At 44.7% G+C, this 21,849-nt stretch overlaps 1 protein-coding gene across 1 annotated transcript in view; it reads left to right on the forward strand.

Moving 5' to 3' along the window:
• Positions 1-21,849, forward strand: part of cacna1ia (calcium voltage-gated channel subunit alpha1 Ia) — a 184,512-nt gene that overhangs the window by 14,065 nt on the left and 148,598 nt on the right. Inside the window, exons 3-4 of the mRNA XM_041177622.1 lie at positions 4,701-4,798; positions 20,598-20,757. Coding sequence (XP_041033556.1) covers positions 4,701-4,798; positions 20,598-20,757 — 258 coding nt within the window. The remainder of the gene's footprint in view (positions 1-4,700; positions 4,799-20,597; positions 20,758-21,849) is intronic.

Genomic DNA, 21,849 nt, shown 5'->3' on the forward strand with positions numbered 1-21,849 from the left:
AACAGGCTCTAATCTCTTTTAGGGATCTCTTTCCAATGGGGTAGCATTCTAACCTCTAAGAATCCTGGGTTCGACATTTCAGTCATAGGAATGGGTGCCGTCAGAATTTGAGATGTTGGCTCTTGCTGCCTGCCTATGTGTCCTAGCAATCCATCCTTTTTACCTCATTTTCGTTTAACCCTTTTAGCACTGCAGATAGTGCCGTCCCCCCATTGGCCAGTTAGCAGTGGTTTAATGGCAGAGTGAGGAACTCAGTGCACTGGTGTGAACACCACGCTCTCCCTGCAGGGTCAGCGGAACTGAAGTTTCAGCCAGCGAGAGTGATCAGAGACCTGAACTGGGCCAATACATCAGGAATTGGCAACTGTGATCTAAGTTCACATGTTCAGGTTTCATGATGAATGTGACCTTGCTCAGAGTACCTGTAACACTTACCGTATTGGGTGCTTATTCCCTTGAGAAGCCAGTCCATGATCTGAAATCTAAAGGTCTTCATTTTATGCCTGTGGAAGATTATGTGACTAAAAGTTGGTTAAATGCCCTCCAGCTCCTCCTCAAATAAAACAGGATATTCCCTTCAGAATGTGTTTCAAAATGAAACTTAAACCTTAGATAAAGTTCCTTCTCAACGATGGTGACAGTGCTGATCTCAGGAACCCTCCCCCACCACCACCACCATGGACATTACCAAGTCCCTCTTCCTAGAATCAGTAGCTAAGAAATCAAACCAATTCTGTCTCAGGGAGGCAGCACTGACATCATAACAAAGGCAGACTTCTGATGGAGCTGAATTACCTTAATGTTCGAGCTCAGCAAGGGCATTTGTACAATTCCAGAAAGAAAGACTTTCATTTCTGTAACAATTTTCACAGCCTCAGGCCATCCCAAAGTGCTTTATAGCCAATGAAGTACATTTTGAAACTCAGTCACTGTTCTCATGTAGTTTATGTGACAGCTAATTTGCACACAGGAAGTCCTGGCAAACAGCAATGTGATAACCTGTTAGTATTTGGTTGAAGGATACTGGAGAGAACTCCCTCGTCTTCGAATAGGACAATGGGAGCATTTCTGTCCACCTGAGAGAGACAGAATAGGACTTAGTTTTAACAGCACTTCTGACAATGCAGCTCCCTCAGTGCTGACACTCGGAGTGCCAGCCAAGATTAAGTCTTCATCCTGGGCCTTGAACCCAGGCCCATTCTGACTCAGAAACAAGAATATTACCCAATGAGCCACAGCTGACAGCATGCTTTAAGACAAAATGGCAGGTGTTTGTTAGTAAAGAACTTAAGTATTGCTGAAAAGGCCAGAATATGGGCCGTACATCCCAAGGACTGGCGGATTGTATCAAACAGCATGTCCCAGCTGCTGTTCACAACAGGCAGGGTACAGCCGGTACCCAACCAGCCCATGCTTACAAAACTCAAAACACAGTGTCCAACATTAGATGTGATTCCATGATTGTACATTTGCTAAATAATCCTCAAGGTGCTAAGAATTACCCCTGTGGCGCATTTGTGTGTACTGGAAGCTACATATATGAATACACAGGGCCCTGTTTTTTGCAGACTGAAAGAACATGTGTACACATTGAGCCTGTTTCAGCTAAATGAAGTAAGTGACAGCCATTCGCTGACTCATTCCTCAGGGCCAAGCTGCCTGGTTTAACTTTCAAACAATGCTTTGTAGTTAATTGTCAGTCACCATCACTGGTGTACTCTCCATGGCAATGTCTCTACCAATCAGTCCACTTGCCAACCAATCAGCACTCTCTTCTCATACAGTATAAATTGTTGTTCTTCCTTTACATTGGTATCCTTGTGACATGTCCTGTTGAGTGCAAGGTGAAAAACTTTGACATGCCCCTTCTTCAGCAATACACAAAACGACAGATTCTGGACCATAAGACGTTGCCGTTGCTTCTTGAGGCCCCTGTATATCTTCAACTGGTGTTGGAAATCCCCTGAGATGTGCCACGTTACAAAGGTCCATCGCTGGGAGAGAGTAAGATCCATTCCTGCTGGTGAATGTGACTTGAGGACTGAAATGATTGAATAGGAAGTGAGAAACCCTCCATAACGGGGGCCGAGTTGGAGATTGCATGTGTGGCAATGTGTGCAGGAAGTGATAAAAGTGCTTGTAGCTGCATGAGCCGTACCTTTGTCATATCGACTATTTAAAGTGAAATTTGCCATTTTATTTGGAATATCCTCTGCCTGTTAACTAATGTTTGAATTATATTGATGATAGTTGGTTTGTTGCAGTAAAAGTTTTAAAAAATGAAATCTTGTTCAGCAGTTTTTTTTTCCATTTGTGTTGTGAGGGTTCCATTCTTTTCTAAGTTAATGGTCTTTCCAGGGGTTGTAACAGTTTGCCTGAAATAGCTGCTGAAGAAGGTTTCCAATGATGCAATGTCACGCAATCCTGATAAGCCCCTTCACCGCCAACCATTGGTAACAGAGATCTACGTTTGCCTGTTAACAACTCGAACTGCAGTTTATAACTGAGCGGTGAATGTAAACTGAAACCTTCAGGACCGGTTGGAGTTGGGAATCAGAGGTTTGCTGAGGGGAGGGAAGGCGATTTGTAATTTGCCTGCATTACTTCCAGCCCCATTAATCTCAAAATGACTGCAAATAACTATGTTCAGCGAGATAGAGGGGGTGTCTTAGTCATAACTTTTGTTACAGCAGCCTGCTTGTGAATTCCATTCACCCTTTTGTAGCCTAAGCTAGGTGTGAGCTCATGGAGTAATTCCATTAGAGCCGCTAACATCAGAGGAAAGAGGAGCTTTGAAGAAGAGCTGCTGGGCTATTGAAGATTATATGAGGACAATTAGCAAGCGTTGATCCAGAGGTCACATTATTAGCAGCACTGAAGTATGCGAAGGAATCTCCAGTTAAAAAAATTAGTAAGTTATTATTGCTGTACTGTAAGCTTTTTTGTACAGTTACTCATTATAACTTGTTAATTTTTTTAAGTAAAAGAAAAAAAAATTAGTAAGTTAGGAATAAGAAGGAATAATAATAGGAATATTTTATCTAGACAAGAGAAGGCTAAGAGGTGACCTAAAAGAAAGACTTCCATTAATATAGTGCCTTTCACAACCTCATGGTGACCCAAAGCGCTTTACAGCTAGATAAGTGCCTTTTGGAATGCAGTTACTGTTGTAATGTAGGAAATGCAGCAGCTAAATTGCGCACAGCAAGCTCCCACAAGCAGCAATGTAATAATGACTAGATCATCTGCTTCAGTGACGTTAATTGAGGGATAGATATTGGCCTGAACACCAGGGAAAACTCCCCTGCTCTGCTTCGAAATAGCAGCCATGGAATCTTTTGCATCTACTTGAAAGAGCAGGAGGGACCTTGGTTTAGCGTCTCATCTGAAAGACAGCACCTCCAAAAGTGAGCTGGGAGTGCTGATGTTTCTGTTCTGTGCTGAAGTCTCTGGAGTGGGACTTGAACCTATAACCTCCCAACTCGAGCAAGAGTTGCCACACACTGAGCCACAGCTGGCAGACATTTTTAAGGGAATGCAAAACCGTGGACCATAAAAATAAGAAAAATGACGCAAATAGATTCCATCGGGAATTCAGGAGGAACATCTTTACGCAGAGAGTGGTGAAAACGTGGAACTCACTACCACAGGGAGTGGGCGGAGCGAACAGAAAAGATGAATTTAAGGAAAGCTGCAAAAAAACACTTGAAGGAGAAAGGAATAGATGGGTAGAGGGGTGAGGGAAGTTGAAGAGGAATGGGAAGCACATATAGCACATAAAAGCTGGAATAAACCAGTTCGTAAAATTATGGAATCATAGAAACACAGAGTGCGGCCATTCAGCTCGAGGTGTCCATGCTGACTCTCTGCAAGAACAGCTCGGCTAGTCCCGCTCCCCCACCCTTTCTCTGTAACCCTGGAGATCTTCTCCCCTCTGGTGCTTGCACAATTCCTTTTTCAAAGCCACAGTTGGCCTAATAACATATTTCTGTGCTGTAGACTCAGTGTGCCTCCTGGTGTGGGAAGTCAGGGGAAACTATTACTGAAAAAGTTTGAGTATGATTGTTGAGCATGTTGCTGTGGGTGTTCATTGAAGCAAGGGGTTCAGGAGACAATTGGATGTGTTTCTGTGGAGAGTAGGAGATTGGTGACAAGTTGGCTTCTATTACATTCTATTACCAAAGGCAGTGTTTTAACAACGTTTAGAATCTGTAAGGAATTGAGGCAAGGACAGGACTTGTAAACGGCAAAATATCCTAGTTGTACAAAGTTATTGTTTCAAAAAATTACACTTAGAATCATATGGCACAGAAAGAGACCATTCAGCCCATTGTATCTGTTCCAGCTCTTTAAAAGAGCTGTGTAATTAATCCCACTCGCTTGCACTTTCCCCAGAGCCCCCTGAATTTTTTTTCAAGTGTTTATTCAATTCCCTTTTTGCAAGTTATCATTGAATCTGCTTCCACTGCCCTTTCAGGCAATGCGTTCCAGAGCATTTATTGCATCGCTGTTTGTGGGAGCTTGCTGTGAAGAAATGGCATATCCTACACCACAACATTGTTAGAGCATTTCATTGGTTGTAAAACACTTTGGGATGCCCTGAGGTTGTGAGAGGTGTTATAAAAATGCAAGCCTTTCTTCTGTTGGGGGGAGCTCCAGTTTGTGTTTGTTGACTTTGTGTCTTGTTCTGTCTCTCACAGGATGGTGGAGTACTCGCTGGACTTGCAGAACGTCAGTCTCTCTGCAATACGGACTGTTCGCGTCCTGCGTCCACTGAAAGCCATCAACCGGGTTCCAAGTAAGTGTATGATATCGAACTCTGAAACATGGCCTGTCTCTGCTTCAGTCTCAGATTATCTGTTGCTGAAACCCTCATTTATTCCTTTGTTATTTTCAGATATGTCCACTCCAATAGCTCTCTGGATCAACCGCTCACCTTCCACCCTCCATAAACTTCCATTTATCCAAAACCTAACACACACCATCCCATCACCCCTGACCTACATTGGTCCCCGGTCAAGCAATGCTTTGATTTTAAAAATGCGCGCCTCCCTATCTCTGTAATCTCCTCGTGGGCTGTAATTCACCGAGATCACCGTGTACCTCCAATTCTGGCCTCTTGCCCAACCCCCGACTTCCATCGCTCCGTGTTGGCGATCGTGCCTTCATTTGCCTGGCCCCTGGGCACTGCAATTCCCTCCCTAAACCTCTCTGCCTCTCTACCTCTGCAAAATTTTGTCTGATACGCGCACCTGTGAAATGCCTTGAGATGTTTTACTATGTTAAAGGCACTATATAAATGCAAGTAGTTGTTGCAGTTGGCATTGTGTTCTATACACAGAGAGAGTGCATTCTAACATCACATCTCTTTCAGGACACTGCCTGGTGAAGCAGTTATGTCAGTGCCCTAGGGCTTATAAATTCAGGTTGACTTGAATGCCAAAAAAAAATAGATACATGTACTTTTCAATCTTACAAATATGATTGGCCGCACCGAGCTTGGCTGGGCCGCAGAAGCTATTGATCCAAAATGTCATGGGTTTCCAGTCTTGGGGCAGCCCGCCACTCTGATTGGCCCTCTCCGGGTTACTGGGCCTCATTGGGTGACCATTTTCAGACCTCTGGGTAGAGTTTGCGAAGGACTGAGGTGTCTAGAAGGTAGGGAAGTGTAGGGAGATTGTCTTTCAAATACCCAGTCAACATCATACAGTAAATTATGGAAAAGCATCTGTTGAAATTTAGGAAATGTCATTTTTGGAGGGGAATTGTAGGAGAGTTGATATATTTGGGGTCATTTGGACTTTGTGTGATGGTGTAACGTGAGCTATAATGAGTTGGCAATTCCTTTTACATCTCCCTCCATTTTTATTTCCACAAGCTCTTCCAAAAGTGACATCCTTGACCAGTCCTGTAACCCAAAAGCAATTTGTTCCCTCATTTTCTTTCTGTCCCTTTTATCATTTGATGGGGTTATGAAGAATTGGTTGAAATAGCCAAAACCATGAGGGAGAAAAATGGGGGTTGCGAGGTTACCCCTCTTGCTATCCCAGTTAATTTGTTCTTTAGGAGAACATTATTCTGGGTAGCACATAATGGATTATTTTGCTACTGAGGTGAAGTTGTGTCTGCTTCAGGCCATGCTAGTGTGGGGTCAGTCAGAGCTCAATTGCTTCTTGATGTAGGAAGATTGCAGACTGGGAAAAAAAAAATCCTGTGAATTTTAGGGGTCAAGATGAAATCCTTGGCTTTCCTTTGGTTCTTCTTGAAGTATGACTGCTAATGTTAGTCAGTTATCGCAGGCAACCTAACTTGTGCGATAATGTTATTTTTTTATTGCTGGCAAGTTGCTCTCTATATTGTAAATAATTCATGTTTTCTTTTAATATTTTGCTTGAAGTGCAATGTAACAATTTGCATCAAGACAAGACAAATTTGTATTTGGAGTACTATTTTTATACTTGTATAGATATGCATGTCATTTAATATTTGGAGCCAGGGTAAACAGTTTGTTAATTTTCTTTTGAAATGATAATTAAGAGCAGGTTTTCAAATGAAACATATTTGTGCACTTAAATCCATCAAAAACCATCCTTCATGTAAAAACATGCCCACCGTGAATTGGCTTTGTTTCGAAGCGCTGAATAGAATCTCTCCCTATAAAACTGATTTCAACAGGGTGACTGTTGATCACTTATAATAAAGTTCAATTTCATCACTATTCTAGACTCTGACCAGCATTTCATCTCGCTCATTCGACAAAGTGTGAGTGAGCTGTCCACCTGCAGGGTGCTGGCACTACGAACTCTGAGGGAAAAGGCCAATCACGTCTTTAGAACGCTACCCAACACACAATGGGAGCCAGTACAATGGTTTTGCCCGTTTAAGGTTTTATGCAGTGGAAGAGAGTTGGGTTCATTGGAATCCTATAAAGACACAAAAAGAAAGACTTGCATTTATATAGTGCCTTTCACAACGTCAGGGCATCTCAAAGCATTTTAAGCTAATTAAATACTTTGGAAGTGTTGTAATTTTGGGAAAAATCGGTAACCAATTTATGCAGAGCTCCCACAAACAGAAATAACCAGATCTCTTTTTTAATGACATTGATTGAGGGATAGATATTAGCCATGACATCAGGGAGAACTCCCCTGCTCTTCTTCAACATAATGCTATGAGATACTTTACATCCGCCTAAGGGAACATTCAGGGCCTTGGTCTAACATCTCACCCAAAAGAGGCACTTCTGCCACTGTAGCACACCCTCAGAACTGCACTAGGAACATCAAAGCCAGATTTTATGCTCAAGACTCTCGGAGTGGGACTTGAATGCACCACCTAATGGAGAGGTGATTGTGCTACCAACTGAGGTTGACTGCCACTTACTTTACAATGGGACCAAAATGAAAAATCGATTGGGATGTTCACAAGCTTGGATCAGTAATGTATTCATAGGAAGTTATCTGCAGAGATGCCAGTCTGCAGAATCTGAATGGTCCACGTCCAGTTATTAATCAGGATTAGAAATTTCTCTGTGCAGCTTGAAGTGATGATATCAGATTTAATGACTGCTTACTCTCTGAACTATTAGACTGTGCGGTTGAAACAAGATAAAGAACTTATCTTGTCAGATAAATCTGCCCGAGTTTCCATTGATACCCACCAGATAAACAGACATGCTATGAATAAGGGGACTTGGTAACTGACCACTGAACAAATAAAGCTGAGAACTAGCTGTCAATATCATCACACTTTACATGCAAGATATTTGTCTGTCTACCATCTTAAAAGGATAGATACTTCAAAGTAAGTGATGAACAAATTTAACATATCTGAACTCAGTGTCTATTTATGAATGTCAGCTATAGCTCATTGGGTGGCACTCTCTCCTCCGAATCAGGAGGCTGTGGGTTCAGAACTCATTCCAGAGATTGAAGAATGTAACAAATAAGATCTGGAGTATGGCCCCTTGTGCTTGCTCCATCCTTCAATAAGGTATGTCTGATCAATTACCTTAATTCCCCTTTCCCACACTCTCCCCATATCCCTCAATTTCTTAGTACTCAAAAATGTCTCATTTTCTAACTTGAATCTGTTCAACAACTGAACATCCACAGCTCTCTTGGGTAGGGAGTTCTTAAATATTTACAATTTTTAAACATATAATCCAGGCTGATACTCCCAAATTCCAGTACTGAAGGAGTACAGCACAGATGGAGCTGCTGTCTGTTGGACAGATTAACTGGGCTGCTTATTTTGCTCATTGTGGGATCATGCTGTGCACAAAATGGCTGTCCATTTTTTTACGTGAAAGCATCCACTCTATTTCAGAGTAGCTAACTGTGAAAAGTTTAGGGACACTTCCCAGCAATGGGTATAAATTTTACTTTCCATTAAATTTTCAAGCGCGTATAATCGCTATCAGTACATGTCACACACAAGACAGATTACAAGTGTTCAATTCTTCACTTTCAACTGGCATCATGATCAAAAGCTCTTTCAGACTGCAGTGGCAGTCATTGCAAAAAAAAGCGACTGATTTATTCTATAACGACTCCATCGTGAAGCACTTCATCTCAAACATTCCTTCCAGCAACGACAACACAGTTCTCAAGTGGAGAAACCTTGTTCCTGCCCCCTTGGGGAGGGGGGTGTTGGGGGGGAGGGGGAGGGGAGGGGGGGGTGGTGGGTTGTGGCGTGTTAATTGTGCAGATGAGGGACGGTACCAGCAATCCAGTATAATGTTGAATAAATCTTGTTGGAGATACCGAGGAGCCTGTACACGGGGAGATTTGCCTGTACAACCATTGGGATGCCTATAATCCTTGTTTCCCCAGGTCAGCACTTTATCAGTCACTGCTTTGGCCTCAGCAAGATTATTGAGTCTAGTCCAGGGCGCCACACTTTAGAAAGGGGAGGAAATTCTCTAGAAAGATACCAGAGAAGAGGGGATGGCAGTTATGTGGAGAGATTGGAGAAGCTGGGATTGTTCTGCTTAGAGCAGAGAAGGTTAAGAAGAGATTTAACAATGCTCTAAATTATAAGGGCTTTTGATAGAGTGAATAAAAGCATGGGTTGGAATCATACAGCACAGGAGGCCATTCAGCCCATCATGTCTGTGCTAAATCAATCTTTGAAAATGCTATCCAATTGGTTCCACTTAGCTCTTTAAAAACCGGCACAGCGATTATTTCATTGCTGATTTGGGGACCTTGATGTACTACCTCCTTTACCAACATAACAGCAACCACTGCCATTCAAAGTACATTATTGCTGCAGAGAGATGTCACTAAGATGTGTGATAAGCCACTGAATAAATACTGTACAAGTTTGTGATTTAAAAAATAATATTTGTTGCACCGCTCCATTGTTTGTGCTGCATGATGTTGTCCAGAGGTATAATCCATCATATACCTTCATGCCCAGATCTGACAGCTGAAATGAACAAATATCATGCTGAAGCCCTGGACATAATGCCTTCAGGACTGTGTTAACCTACATTAGGCCAGCACAGCTCTGTCTTTCTCTGCACTCTGCCAATTAAGTTGCATAGATGACTGCTGTCCTGTGTTATAACAGCCTTGTCTCTGGTGCCTGATCAGCATCAAGTTAAAGAAATGTCTTATTGACTGTAACCGGCCAACTTTGGTTCACCTGAGAATTGCTGAGCCCAATAGAGAGAGAGAGAGAATAGGAGAAAGAGCGAGCATGACACACTTTTCATCGCTGCTCCCTAGGCTGAAGAGCTAAGTCTTAGAGATGACATGAAAACTGAAGATGCTGAAAATATGCTGCAGACCAAGTAGCCTCTGTGGAAAGAGAAACAGAGATAATATTTCAGGTTAATGGTCTGTTGTTCTGACAAGATGCCATCAACCAAAAACGGTAACTTTTTTCCCCCTCTGTCTACAGAAGCTACCAGGCCTGCTGAGTTTTTCCAGCGTTTTCTCTTTTTATTTCAGATTTCCAGCATCGTCAGGTGTTTTGCTTCTGCCCCAGGGTTTCAGATATTTAGAGGGCAGTAAATCTTTGGGATTATCAGTCATTGAGCACATTCAAGCCCGAGATCGATAGATTTTGGGACTCTGAGGGAACCAGGGGATCTGGGAATCGGGTGGAAAAGTGTATTTGAGGGCCATAAGCTTATTGAATGGTGGAGCTGCCTTGAACTCTGCATGGCCCACAGCTACTCCAATCTGTTCCGTTCTTACACCACCTCACCCCACAAGACCACCACAAGAATGTTTAAGAAAAATTGAAAGGCTATTAGGCCCAAAAATCCCAATCCTTTTTCATAGATCAACCTTACATAATCTCCTTCTCACCATATTCCTCTCTCCCTTCTCTTCAGAAACACATTTGGAACTTATTTATACCTTTCGATTCCAAGTCCTTCCCTGGTATCGTATTCCAGATCTCTGACACAAAATCGTTGCCTCTACTTCCTCGTTGCTAAAACCCTTATTTTTGAATTTCCCAGCATTGCAGAGGGGAATAGTGGTGTAGTGGTAATGTTGCTAGATTGGTAATCCAGACTTCTAAGCTAATGCTCTGGAGACATGGGTCCAAATCCCATAGTGAAATTTGATTTTTTTAAAATTCGTTCATGGGGTGTGGACATCAATGGCTGGGCCAGCATTTATTGCCCATCCCTAGTTGCCCTTGAGAAGTTGGCGATGAACTGCCTTCTTGAACCACTGCAGCCCATGTGGTGTAGGTACACCCACAGTGCTGTTAGGGAGGGAGTTCCAGGATTTTGACCCAGCGACAGTGAATGAACGGCGATATATTTCCAAGTCAGGATGGTGAGTGGCTTGGAGGGGAACTTCCAGGTTCCCATCCATCTGCTGCCCTAGTCCTTCTAGTTGGTAGTGGTCATGGCTTTGGAAGGTGCTGTGAAAGAAGCCTTGGTGAGTTCCTACAGTGGGTCTTGTAGGTGCTACGCACTGCTGGCACTGTTTGTCAGTGGTAGAGGGAATGATTGTTTCTGGATGGGGTGCCAATCAAGCGGACAGCTTTACCCTGAATGGTGTTGAGCTTCTTGAGTGTCGGTGGAGCTGCACTCATCCAGGCAAGTGGAGAGTATTCCATCACACTCCTAACTTGGGCCTTGTAGATGGTGGACAGGCTTTGGGGAGTCAGGAGGTGAGTTACTCGTTGCAGGATTCTTAGCCTCTGATCTGCTCTTGTAGCCACAGTATTTATATGGCTAGTCAAGTTCAGTTTCTGGTCAATGTTAGACCCTGGAATGTTGATAGTGGGAGATTCAGTGATGGTAATGCCTTTGAATATCAAGGGACGATGGTTAGATTCTCTCTTGCTGGAGTTGGTTATTGCCTGGCACTTGTGTGGTGTGAATGTTACTTGCCACTTGTCAGCCCAAGCCTGGATATTGTCTGGTTCTTGCTGCTTTTGGACATGGACTACTTCAGTATCTGAGGAGTTGTGACTGGTGCTGAATATTGTGCAATCACCAGTGAACATTCCCACTTCTGACCTTATAATGGAAGGAATGTCATTGATGAAGCAGCTGAAGATGGTTGGGCCGAGGACACTACCCTGAGGAACTCCTGCAGTGATGTCCTGGAGCTGAGATGACTGACCTCCAGCAACCACAACCATTTTCCTTTGTGCTGGGTGACTCCAACCAGTGGAAAGTTTTCACCCTGATTCCTACTGATTCCAGTCTTGCTAGAGCTCCTTGATGCCACACTTGGTCAAATGCTGCCTTGATGTCAAGGACAGTCACTCGTCACCTCACCTCAGTTAATAAATCTGGAATATAAAACTAGTTTCAGTAATGGTGATCATGGAACCATTTTCAATTGTTGTAAAAACCCATCTGGTTCACTAATGTCCTTTAGGGAAGGAAATCTGCCATCCTTACCTGGTCTGGCCTACATGTGACTCCAGACCCACAGCAATGTGGTTGACTCTTAACTGCCCTCTGAAATGGCCAAGCAAACTATTTAGTTCAGGGGTAATTAGGGATGGATGACAAATGTTAGCCTTGCCAACGATGCTCACAGCCTGTGAATGAGTAAAGGAAAAAAAAGGAAACTCAGGTGGAGCATAAACAGCAGCACAGACCAGGAGGGCTGAATGGCCTGTTTCTGTCCTGTCAATTCCATGTAAACCATAGAACCGTAGAACCATAGAACACTACAGCACAGAAATCAGGCCATTCGGCCCTTCTAGTCTGTGCCGAAATATTATTCTGCTGGTCCCATTGACCTGCACCTAGTCCATAACCCTCCAGACCTCTCCCATCCATGTATCTATCCAATTTATTCTTAAAAATTAAGAGTGAGCCCGCATTTACCACGTCAGATGGTAGCTCATTCCACACTCTCACCACTCTCTGAGTGAAGAAGTTCCCCCTAATGTTCCCCCTAAACCTTTCCCCTTTCACCCTAAAGCCATGTCCTCTCATGTTTATCTCTCCTAATCTAAGTGGAAAGAGCCTACTTTCATTTACTCTGTCTATACCCCTCAAAATTTTGTAAACCTGGCACCAAAGCTCAAAATTAATTGGCCTGTTCTGTGCACGCCCAGTGTAACATAGCTACAGAGCTTCTAGCACAGAAACTGACCATTCATTCAACTAAACTGGTCTGTGCTGGCTTTATCTCACTCTATCAGCATATCCTTCTATTCCTTTCTCCTTCACAGTCTATCTAGCTTCCCCGTAAAGGCATCTACACTATTCACCTCAACTGTGCCTTACTTAACCAGTTCCACCTTTTCAACACTCCCTATTTAAGGGAGTTTCTCCTGAATTCCTTATTGGGTTTTTTCGTGACTATCTTGTACAGTTACTATGCCAAGACATCACAATGTCAACAAACCTTGATTTAATATAACTAAATTTTGGGCATGCTGATATGAATTATCCTTCCAAACTTGAGCAATCTGCTCCAAGTGTAATGCATGGAGTGTGAATATGCCCATTGTGAACATTCACTAAGACAGGTACAGGTTCTGGTAGTTCTGTTGACAAGTACTGTATGCTGTCCAAGGTGCTGAACTAACACAACAGGCGCTGTTGAAGTTTCTCCCACATGATGGTGCTATTTTCCTGTTTGTGTGCCAATTCCATTGTGGCTGGGTTACCCAAAAGAGCTCATCCATACTGAGCCCAATAATCAAAGCTCTTGGTTTATTACTTTCATCTTACCTCCTGTCTTCAGTGTGGTCTCTATCCTTCTTGGCTGGTGGATCTTGTTTGTTTCATTATTCTGCTAGGAACAGTTGGAAAAGGAGAAGGCCATTCATACCTCAAACCTTTTCCACTGTTCAATCAGATTATGGCTGATCTGGACCTCAACATCATTTCCCTGGCTTTTCTCCCTATCCCTCAGTACCCTTATCCAACAAAAGACAATCGATCTCCATCTTGAAAGTTCCAGTTGAACCCCAGTATCCACTGCCTTTTGAAGAAAAGAGTTTCAGATTTCCACTAGCCACCATAATATCAGAGGAAGCTGTTCAGGACCATTTATTCACCATGAAAAAATGTTCCTGAACAGCTTCTTCTAATATTAGGATTATGCCCCTTTGATTTCTTGACCAGAGGAAATAGTTTCTCCATATTTACCTTATTGAATTTTTAAAAACCTCAATCAGGTCATCCCTCAATCATCTAAATGCAAGAAATACAAGCCAAGTTTATAAATTTGTCCTCATAATTTAGCTCTCTAAACTCCAGAATGTATCACACCCTGAAGAAAATGTATTGCTAAAAGACTAGCCATCCTCTTTTACACCCTGAGTTCAAACATCGTCCTTGACAAAACACAGACTGTAATAGGAGCAAAATACTGTGGATGCTGGAAATCTGAAATAAAAACAGAAGGTGGTGGAAAAGCTCAGCAGGTGTGGCAACATCTGTGGAGAGAGAAAAACAGAATTAACGTTATGAGTCCAATATGACTCTTCTTTGGAACAGAACATGCATACAGATATTCACTGCTGTCTGAGGCTACAAAGCAGGATCTAGTTGGTTTGACAATAAACAGCTGGATGGGAGTTCCCTGGATCCCAGATCCTTAAGTCCATGGAATGCAGGTCTGAAGAGGAGGTGTCTATTATGAATTTGGAGGAAAGACTGAACAGGCTGAGTCTCTTTCCTTTACAAAGAAGAGGTTGAGGGGTGGCCTAATAAAGGGCTTTCAGATTATAAAGGGATTCAATAGGGGAGACAGAAAGAAAGTGAGTCCAAATAAATATAAGAAAGTTACTAATAAATCTGATGCAAAAATAAGGAGAAACGTCTTTACCCCGAGAGTGGTGAGAACGTGGAACTCACTACCACAGAGAGTGATTGAGGAGAACTGTATTGATGCATTTAATGGGAGGCTGGATAAACACATGAGGGAAAAAGAATTAGAAGGATGTGTTGACTTGGGATGAGATGAAGAGAGTGGGAGGAGCTTCATGTGCAGCTTAAAAACCAGCATGGACCAATTGGGCTGAATGGCCTGTATCGGTGCTGTAACTTCTATGTCTCTTTCGGATTTGCATACGGACTATCAGTTACTTAACCATTGCTCAGTAATCACTCAAGTATTCAAATAAAAAATAAAAGATATAGTTAGGGATAAATAGAATGTTTGGACCATTACATTTTAGACCTAAGAAAGAGTTTCTCACTTCCAAATTATTTTTAACAATTAAATCTTGAAAGACCCCCTACTTTTGCCATCTGCAAATGTGCAAGAGAAATGAGACCAATATGGAGAAACTACAGGACTTTCTTCAACCCTGTCAGGGGGGATTTTAAGACACAACATCCTGCAATTTAAGCCCACAATTCAATATGGCAATACAACAGGGCTCCTTTATGCTTGGAGGTGGGAGACAGTAAAATCTGGACGATGGATTGTATTGGGGTAGCACACAGTGCACACATTCCCATATGGTGGAGAGGCACGGTCCCTTCCACACAACGGGGAGTTTTGAAACCATGGTGCTCAGTCTGCAATGTGAAATGATCATCACTGAATACTTCAATACGACTGATAGGCAGGGGCTCTTCACTCCAGTCGTGCATGCCACAAACCATAGTGGAGTTCAAATGAAGTTCAAAGACAAAATAATTCACTTCTAGGAATTTTGGAAAGTTAAGTGCACTGAAAGTTAGGCAAGTGACTGGTAAGACCCTGTTTGTTCCCTCATTCAATTGGGCCATAGCTGATTTATATCTTAACTCCATCTACTCACCTTGGTCCCATGACCTTTGATATCCTTACCCAACAAAAATCTACCTATCTCAGTTTTGAAATTTTCAATTAACCTGCAGTCACAACCTGGGGAAGAAGCTACAATCATTCCCTTTTCAAATATTTATCCAATTCCATTTGAAAATTACTATTGAGTTTGTTTCCATATCATGCTTTCTGGGGCAGTACATTGCAGACCACAACATTTGCCAGTTATCTTAAATCCTCTGGTTAAGGATCCTCATGTCAATGAAACCCCATCAAAAACCCATCAGAATTTTGAACATCTCCAGTGTATCACCCCTTAACCTTCTCTCCTCTGAGGAGAACAATCCCAGCTTCATCAGTCTCTCCAGATAACTGAAGTTCCTCATCCCTTGATAATGGGTTTAATAGCCTGGAAATAGATTCAAATTACAGGAAAGAGGCGTTAAGTGCTAAATAGTATTCAAAGGTCATCTCCATCAGGTTGTGAAAAGGCATCAGAAAGGCAAGGCAATGAGTCAGATGTAACTTCAAAGTGTAAAGTAAACAGATTACGGATGGGTTAACCAAGCAGAACAATTGGGCAAACAATTGAGGTGTGAAGTTAGTGTTTGGACTTGAAAACTGACAAATGTCCAGGAGGCAGATAAAGTTAACATCTGGAACCCCTGTGGAAATCCAAACCCAGTGAGAGGGTGGGAAGTTCAATAGGCTCGTGTGTTTGTGTGTGAGGGAGGATAGAGTTGGATGGGATAGTGCGCGTCTGTGTGTGTGTGTGTGTGTGTGTGTGTGTGTGTAGTTGAATGGGGCACAGTGTGAGTGTGAGAGAGGGTGGGGAATTGAATGGGGCACAGTGTGAGTGTGAGAGAGGATGGGGAATTGGATGGGGCACAGTGTGAGTGTGAGAGAGAGTGGGGAGTTGAATGGGGTACAGTGTGAGTGTGAGAGAGGGTGTGGAGTTGAATGGGGTACAGTGTGTGTGTGAGAGAGGGTGGGGAGTTGGATGGGGTACAGTGTGAGTGTGAGAGAGGATGGGGAATTGAATGGGGTATAGTGTTAGTGTGAGAGAGGGTGGGGAGTTGCATGGGGTACAGTGTAAGTGTGAGAGAAGGTGGGGAGTTGAATGGGGTACAGTGTGAGTGTGAGAGAGGGTGGGGAGTTGGATGGGGTACAGTGTGAGTGTGAGAGAGGATGGGGAGTTGGATGGGGTACAGTGTGAGTGTGAGAGAGGATGGGGAGTTGGATGGGGTACAGTGTGAGTGTGAGAGAGGGTGGGGAGTTGGATGGGGTACAGTGTGAGTATGAGAAGGTGGAGAGTTGAATGGGGTACAGTGTGAGTGTGAGAAGGTGGAGAGTTGAATGGGGTACAGTGTGAGTGTGAGAGAGGGTGGGGAGTTGGATGGGGTACAGTGTGAGTGTGAGAGAGGGTGGGGAGTTGGATGGGGTACAGTGTGAGTGTGAGAGAGGGTGGGGAGTTGAATGGGGTACAGTGTGAGTGTGAGAGAGGATGGGGAGTTGGATTGGGTACAGTGTGAGGGTGAGAGAGGGCGGGGAGTTGAATGGGGTACAGTGTGAGTGTGAGAGAGGATGGGGAGTTGGATGGGGTACAGTGTGAGTGTGAGAGAGGGCGGGGTGTTGGATGGGGTACAGTGTAAGTGTGAGAGAGGATGGGGAGTTGGATGGGGTACAGTGTGAGTGTGAGAGAGGGTGGGGAGTTGGATGGGGTACAGTGTGAGTGTGAGAGAGGGTGGGGAGTTGGATGGGGTACAGTGTGAGTATGAAAGAGGTGGGGAGTTGGATGGGGTACAGTGTGAGTGTGAAAGAGGGTGGGGAGTTGGATGGGGTACAGTGTGAGTGTGAGAGAGGATGGGGAGTTGGATGGGGTACAGTGTGAGTATGAGAAGGTGGAGAGTTGAATGGGGTACAGTGTGAGTATGAGAAGGTGGAGAGTTGAATGGGGTACAGTGTGAGTGTGAGAGAGGGTGGGGAGTTGGATGGGGTACAATGTGAGTGTGAGAGAGGGTGGGGAGTTGGATGGGGTACAGTGTGAGTGTGAGAGAGGGTGGGGAGTTGAATGGGGTACAGTGTGAGTGTGAGAGAGGATGGGGAGTTGGATTGGGTACAGTGTGAGGGTGAGAGAGGGTGGGGAGTTGAATGGGGTACAGTGTGAGTGTGAGAGAGGATGGGGAGTTGGATGGGGTACAGTGTGAGTGTGAGAGAGGGCGGGGTGTTGGATGGGGTACAGTGTAAGTGTGAGAGAGGATGGGGAGTTGGATGGGGTACAGTGTGAGTGTGAGAGAGGATGGGGAGTTGGATGGGGTACAGTGTGAGTGTGAGAGAGGATGGGGAGTTGGATTGGGTACAGTGTGAGTGTGAGAGAGGGCGGGGAGTTGAATGGGGTACAGTGTGAGTGTGAGAGAGGGTCGGGAGTTGGATGGGGTACAGTGTGAGTGTGAGAGAGGATGGGGAGTTGGATGGGGTACAGTGTGAGTGTGAGAGAGGGCGGGGTGTTGAATGGGGTACAGTGTGAGTGTGAGAGAGGGTGGGGAGTTGGATGGGGTACAGTGTGAGTGTGAGAGAGGGTGGGGAGTTGGATGGGGTACAGTGTGAGTGTGAAAGAGGATGGAGAGTTGGATGGGGTACAGTGTGAGTGTGAGAATGGATGGGGAGTTGGATGGGGTACAGTGTGAGTGTGAGAGAGGGCGGGGAGTTGAATGGGGTACAGTGTGAGTGTGAGAGAGGGTCGGGAGTTGGATGGGGTACAGTGTGAGTGTGAGAGAGGGCGGGGTGTTGAATGGGGTACAGTGTGAGTGTAAGAGAGGGCGGGGAGTTGAATGGGGTACAGTGTGAGTGTGAGAGAGGGTCGGGAGTTGGATGGGGTACAGTGTGAGTGTGAGAGAGGGCGGGGTGTTGAATGGGGTACAGTGTGAGTGTAAGAGAGGGCGGGGAGTTGAATGGGGTACAGTGTGAGTGTGAGAGAGGGTCGGGAGTTGGATGGGGTACAGTGTGAGTGTGAGAGAGGGCGGGGTGTTGAATGGGGTACAGTGTGAGTGTGAGAGAGGATGGGGAGTTGGATTGGGTACAGTGTGAGTGTGAGAGAGGGCGGGGAGTTGAATGGGGTACAGTGTGAGTGTGAGAGAGGGTCGGGAGTTGGATGGGGTACAGTGTGAGTGTGAGAGAGGATGGGGAGTTGGATGGGGTACAGTGTGAGTGTGAGAGAGGGTCGGGAGTTGGATGGGGTACAGTGTGAGTGTGAGAGAGGATGGGGAGTTGGATGGGGTACAGTGTGAGTGTGAGAGAGGATAGGGAGTTGGATGGGGTACAGTGTGAGTGTGAGAGAGGGTGGGGAGTTGGATGGGGTACAGTGTGAGTGTGAGAGAGGGCGGGGAGTTGGATTGGGTACAGTGTGAGTGTGAGAGAGGGCGGGGAGTTGAATGGGGTACAGTGTGAGTGTGAGAGAGGGTCGGGAGTTGGATTGGGTACAGTGTGAGTGTGAGAGAGGGTGGGGAGTTGAATGGGGTACAGTGTGAGTGTGAGAGAGGGTCGGGAGTTGGATGGGGTACAGTGTGAGTGTGAGAGAGGATGGGGAGTTGGATGGGGTACAGTGTGAGTATGAGAAGGTGGAGAGTTGAATGGGGTACAGTGTATGTGAGAAAGGGTGGAGAGTTGAATGGGGTACAGTATGGGGTACAGTGTGAAAAGCTGAGAAGCTGGATGGGGAGAATGGTTCCAGGGATGAGGAACTTCAGTTATGAAGGGGAGGTGGTGGCGGTGGTATTGTCACTGGGGCTAGTATTCCAGAGACCCAGGGAAATGCTCTGGGGACCTGGGTTCAAATCCCACCACAGCAGATGATGAAATTTGAATTCAATAAAAAAAATCTGGAATTAAAAAGTCTGATGAAGACCACAAAACCATTGCCGATTGTTGTAAAAACCCATTTGGTTCACTAATGTCCTTTAGGGAAGGAAATCTGCCATCCTTATGTGGTCTGGCCTACATGTGACTCCAGACCCACAGCAATGTAATGGGCTCTTAAATGCTTTCTGAACAAGGCCAGTTAGGGATGGGCAATAAATGCTGGCCTAGCCAGCGACACCCTCATCCCAGAATGAATAAAAGAAGATAGGTTGGAGAAGTTAGGACTGTTTTCCCTAGAGAAAAGGTTGAGGGGATATTTGATAGAGGTGTTCAAAATCATTGGGGGTCTGGACAGAGCAGACGGGGAGAAACTGTTTCTGCTGATGGAAGGATCGAGAATGAGACAGCACAGATTTAAGGTGATTAGCAAATGAAGCAAAAGTGATATGAGGAGAAATGTTTTCACACAGTGAGTAGTTAGGGCCTAGATTGCATTGCCTGAGAGTGTGGTGGAGGCAGGTTCAATTGCAGCATCCAGAATGGAATTAGACTGTTATCTGAACAGGAAGAATGTGCAGGGTTACGGGGAGAAGTGGCAGGAGAATGGCACGAGGTGAGTTGTTCATTCAGGGAGCCAGTGCAGACATGATGGGCCAAAAGGCCTTCTCCTGTGCTGTAATAATTCTGCAAAGTTAGCCTTTGCTCCCACTGTATCCATGTATCCGTGCTACAACCTGCTTCTTCACTGAGCTAATAGCTGCTCGTGTTTAATATAGCTTGTTAGGTTAATCGAAATAAAACACCAGCAAAGTAGCTCATGGTACACGATGAAGTGCTGAGAGACCTATAATGGATTACATCTTCATTAAGGGAACTGTAGAACTGCCTCACTTTATATGAGTGCATTTGAGTACATAGTGTTCATACTAATCTCAAGCCTAATTACTTTACCTGTTTTCACATGAAACACACCATTATCTGCTAATTAGTTGACTTTCAGTTTTCTCTAAACCTAATTTATTTTCCAAATTAGTATTTTCAGTGTATCACAAGACTCTCTTCTTACCTGTTCCTCCTCTTCCAACTTACACCATAGATCCTTTCCTTCCTATTATTGGGTGATATCTCAGGGTGAGAAGAGCTCGTGGAATACGGGGAAAAGGGAGAGAATGGCCAGAGTGAGGGAACAGGGAGAGGCCAAGGGTTAGAGGGAAGAGAGTGAGGAAGCCCTGGGTTAAAGGAGGGGAGGGAGTGAGGGGGTCGAGAGTTAGTGGAGGGGAGAGGGTGAGCGGGGTCCCAGCGGAGGAGGGGTTGGGGCATGCAGGAACGGATTTCTGAGGAATGGAACAGCAAGGATTTGAAAACCAATGTGAAGAAATATAAATTTGATTTACTGGAAGGGGAGGGAGTAAAGGAGGCAGTGAAACTGAGACTGAGAGAGAGAGAGAGCTTCTTAACCCCAAATGGCTGTGACTCCATGTCCTTCACACTCTTTATTCGTTCCCTCACTCTGTGTTCCTTTGTTTTGTGTAGGTATGAGAATCCTAGTCAATCTGTTACTGGACACTCTCCCGATGCTGGGCAATGTCCTGCTCCTCTGCTTTTTTGTCTTTTTTATATTTGGCATCATCGGTGTGCAGCTGTGGGCCGGACTCCTGCGGAACCGCTGCTTCTTGGAAGAAAACTTAACACTGTGAGTGTTTAATTGCAAGTCCCATGTGTGATAGATGTAAATTGTGCTGCATTGTCTGGTGGAGATTGGGAGGACTGGAGATCTCCCATTGTACTAGAGGCAAAAGTAAAAATGAGGAGAAATGGAAAATGGGCTGTCAACTCGCCATCCCTCACCCATATGACCCTGTCGTACAGAGTCAAGGTCCACCTCTGTCTGTCTGTCTTTCTGCCCCATTCTCTGTCTCTGTCTACATCATTGTCTCTGCCTCATCTGTCTGACTCTCTCTCTGTCTCTGTCTGCCTCTCTCTCTCTATCTGCCTTTCTCTCTCGCTGTCTGTCAGTTTTTCTCTTTCTGTTTGTGACTCTGTGTCTCTTTCTCTCTCTGACCCCTTCATTGTGCCTCTCTCTATCTGTGTTTTCTCTCTCTATTTCTCTCTGTTTGTCTATCTCTGTCTCTCTCTTTCCCCTTACTCCTGATTCCCTGTCCCCTAATCCTTGCCGGCTGGAGCCCCACAGATCCCTGTTGCTAGACAGGCCATGGTCATGTGGCCATGAACCCTGTGACAGCATCGACGAGGAGTTGCAGTGAACTATTTGACCAGGACTGGAAGCTCAGTGAGTAGCTCTGCATTATAACTGAGGGTGAAACATGGTCTTTGGTGCTGAATCATGTACGGTTTGACATTCACTGTGTCTGAATTGGCAGTTTAGCATATGTTAACGTTACAGATAAGGACAGAATACAGGCAACCGATTGATGTGTACTTGTCAGGTGTGATTGCCTTCTGTGTCCTTTGCACTGAATGATTGGTCACTGCCCGGTGCTTAAAGAAAACACATTTAGCGGGGTCCCCGACATTTCAGCTCACACTCCCACCCCGCCTGCCCTGAGATTCTGGGAGCTGAGACTGAATCAGGCTATGCCAGAGCAAATCCTTCAGCACGAGTCTCACCACCATTCAGCAACTTTTGAGAGGACAGGGAGGTTGGGCGCAGTGCACCCAGCTGACTGGCACCCGATGATAGCAGATAGTGTTTTCATGGGAACAAGGGCGTGGCAGAGCTGTTTTAATTGCATTAACCCCATTCCTTTCTGAATTGTAATTTATG

This window comes from Carcharodon carcharias, chromosome 31, assembly GCF_017639515.1.
Source record: "Carcharodon carcharias isolate sCarCar2 chromosome 31, sCarCar2.pri, whole genome shotgun sequence".
Lineage (NCBI taxonomy): Eukaryota > Metazoa > Chordata > Chondrichthyes > Lamniformes > Lamnidae > Carcharodon > Carcharodon carcharias.